This window comes from Lathyrus oleraceus, chromosome 2 (assembly GCF_024323335.1).
Source record: "Lathyrus oleraceus cultivar Zhongwan6 chromosome 2, CAAS_Psat_ZW6_1.0, whole genome shotgun sequence".
Lineage (NCBI taxonomy): Eukaryota > Viridiplantae > Streptophyta > Magnoliopsida > Fabales > Fabaceae > Lathyrus > Lathyrus oleraceus.
This window is the reverse complement of record NC_066580.1, coordinates 478,390,313-478,393,706: the sequence shown is the minus strand read 5'-3', so window position 1 is coordinate 478,393,706 and position 3,394 is coordinate 478,390,313. Positions and strand designations below refer to the sequence as shown.

The 3,394-nt window shown below is 25.8% G+C and overlaps 1 protein-coding gene across 1 annotated transcript; it reads right to left on the bottom strand.

The window, feature by feature from the left end:
- Positions 1 to 2,409: 2,409 nt before the first annotated feature.
- On the bottom strand, positions 2,410 to 3,163 carry LOC127121563 (ethylene-responsive transcription factor ERF039). The gene has a single exon (XM_051052032.1). The coding sequence runs from the start codon at positions 3,099 to 3,101 to the stop codon at positions 2,526 to 2,528; it is 576 nt and encodes a 191-aa protein (XP_050907989.1). The 5' UTR covers positions 3,102 to 3,163; the 3' UTR covers positions 2,410 to 2,525.
- Positions 3,164 to 3,394: the final 231 nt, after the last annotated feature.

Genomic DNA, 3,394 nt, shown 5'->3' with positions numbered 1-3,394 from the left:
TTCTCCTTCTTCCCCCACCACAACCCTTCATTTCCTCAAATCTTAAAAACCTTAAGTTATCTCTCTAATCCCCCTTGAATAAACACATCCAATATATCTTGAATTCGATTCACATAAACTTCTCTTTTTGTTATTGATGATTCTTCTTTGTTGTCCCTGTGACGAAATCAAAGTTCTTCACCGCCAGAATCAACTATAATTTGCATTATCAAAGTTGAAATCGAGGAGGAACAATAACCTTACGCGCTCTTCTTTTTACGATTCAACATTTTCTAGCTTTTCTTTCTTTCATCTCATGATCTTTATCGTAAACTTTTAACCATGTTTTTTTGTTAATCTCTTTCTCTAAACTAGATTTATTTTTTTCTAGAATTTACAGTATAATTGGATAGATTTTAAACACAAACCCTCACCCACAACACAAACCATCTCTTTTATTACAATATTTGATTTCTGGTGGTTGTTGCTTTTCTTCTTGATGGTTTTATCATTTAGATTATCCAAAATAATCTTTTTGGGATTTATGGTGGATTTACAATTTTGGTATGTTGTTTCAGTGCAATCACGAAAGCAAAACAGAAAGTTATCGGCGAGGTTTCATGACTTTTGATTCCATTCTACATTTAATTATATATATATATATATATATATATATATATATATATATATATATATATATATATATATATATATATATATATATATATATATATATATATATATATATATATTCAGGTTTTTTACTATTATCTTGTTGTCATGTCAAGTATAAAGAAATTAAAGTATTTTTACAAAATTTTAAAAAAAAAATCAACTAGACTAACAAAAGTGTTATTAAAAAACTAATATATAGTATTATTAGATAAAAGATTAAAATAAAATTTAACATTAAATTAAAAGACTCCGTCACTCAGTTAAATAAAAAATATCTCTACTCCATATATTTATGTGTAGACTAATTAAGACAAATAAAAAATATATGTACATTGTGTAGTTTTCATTGTCAGAGATGAGTGAAGTATAGTTTGACTATGAAAATAAAAACGTAATTTGGATTATTATAAGATGTTTCTCTCATTAATGGACCATATCTATGGAAGATGCCAAATCTCACTCTGATGTCAAAATTTCAAATGAGGGGGGATTCATCTTTACTTGCTCATCATTAATATATTCTCTCTCCCTAACCGTCTTAAGAAAAATAGATTATTTATATTTTTTAGTTTTTAAAATATTATTATTATTTTATAATATTAATATAATATTTATTATAACTTCTAATACTTATTTATTTATTTTATTATTTATAATTAATATTAATATCTAATAAATAATATGAATTCTAATATTAAAATTAATATATTTAATTATTTTAAAAATTAAATAGAATTTAAATAAAACATTTTTAATAAGATGGATGAAGTATAATACTTCGTAAACTTGTTGAATTAAAACATTACCTATAATTTATATCCGTCGTATCTTATAAGTATTTAATATCCGTGCTCATACTTATTTATTCATATTTATAATAAAAAACAATTAATTATATAGAATCTATCATATTATTTAATTTTTTTTCAATAACATTAAAAAATTTAAAAATGTTCATGTTAAATTAAGAACAAATAATAAATAAATAAATATATATATATATATATATATATATATATATATATATATATATATATATATATATATATATATTATATATATATATATATATATATATATATATATATATATATATATATATATATATATAATATCAATGTTTGTATCTGTATCATTATTTATATTCACTTATTTTAATGGATAATTACGCGTGTCCAAATTTATATTTATTTTATAATTTATATTTTATTAGTTATAAATAATTTTTAGATATCCATTAGAGATGAGTCTAATTGTTATCCTTAAATAATATTGATGGAGAGATAACCAATTTAGGCCAACAGTATAATTCTTATATAAAATATAAAAAATTAAATGCATGTATCATTTTTAAATGTATAAACACAATTATTTATTATTTTTTATATATATATGAATACAAAATGAGTTCAGAGGAATATACCAAAGCCCATAAAAAGTATCACAACACACACAGTTCATGTTTTTATTGAACACTCTAAAAGTATTGAAAATGATTTACTATTTAAAAATAAGTTTGAAATAAGTAACAGATTGCTACTGTTTTATTAACAGAAACACATTGAATACTGTTACATTCTTTACAAACTAGTAAAATAATTTATTTATTTTGATAATATTAAGAATAACTTTTTAAAAAATTAAGAATTTGTTATGTAATTCATTCAAAGTTTAATATTATATTAATTTATTTTTACCAATAACCCCTAGTTAATTATTTAGAAAAAAAGTTGATACAGTAATAACAATCAATAGTAACATCACAGAAAAAGATAATAAATTTAATTTAAAAAATATATTATCTTATTATAATTATTTTAATATACATGGTAAAACTATAACATGAGTAAATAACTTATCCTTTAACAAAATTAGTATGACTCCCACGGGAAAGGCTCATCCATCCCAAAGCCCGAGCTTGGATGTTCAGCTCCAGCCAGGAGCCACGGCTCAGAGATAGAAGAGTAATGAAGCTCACTTGAATTCTTATTTGAATCGAGTAACAGATCAGGGAGGTCATAAAACGTGTCATCCTCCTCAGTTAACAATCCTTTTAAGTCTTGGGCCTCCATAGAAGCTGCTTTTGCGGCGGCGGCTTGAATATCCTTAGGAGAATTAGTAGCCGGGCGTGGAAGTTGGTCAGCTAATTCGGGGAAGTTAAGGTAAGCCGAACTACCTTTGATGGCTTGGGCCGCAACGTCGTGTGCTCGGGCCGCCATTTCTGGAGTCGGGAAAGTGCCGAGCCAGATTCTGGATTTTTTCTTGGGCTCTCGAATTTCCGAAACCCATTTACCCCAATGACGCATTCGAACTCCACGATATAAAGGGTGTTTTCCATCACCTTTGGGTTTGGTTTTGTTGTTATCTTCAATGGAGGAAGAGGAAGAAGAAGAAATGGAAGTGGTTAGTTGAATTTCGTTTTCTAAAGGGACATGAATTTGTTCCATGTTTTTCGGAGATGACAAGAGGGAGTGTGGAGTGGAGTGAATGATAAATGTGGTGGGTACTATAGAGGTTGAAATAGTTTTGGTTTAAGCTATGGTGTGGTTTTGTGTGATTGTGATTGTAAACAACTTGGAATTTTACACGTATGCGTATATGTATTATATAATATAATAAAAGGAAATGAGACCAATTCAAAACAAGTAAAGAAACTAGGAATGATACAAGTTGGTGTGATATAAATATAAGGGAAATGATTGATCAACCTATTTAAGATGTTACAAAATTTGTTGCTATA

Bases quoted from the DNA above. Each gene is read 5' to 3' on its own strand.
- LOC127121563 (XM_051052032.1), bottom strand. From the start codon at position 3,101: ATGGAACAAATTCATGTCCCTTTAGAAAACGAAATTCAACTAACCACT.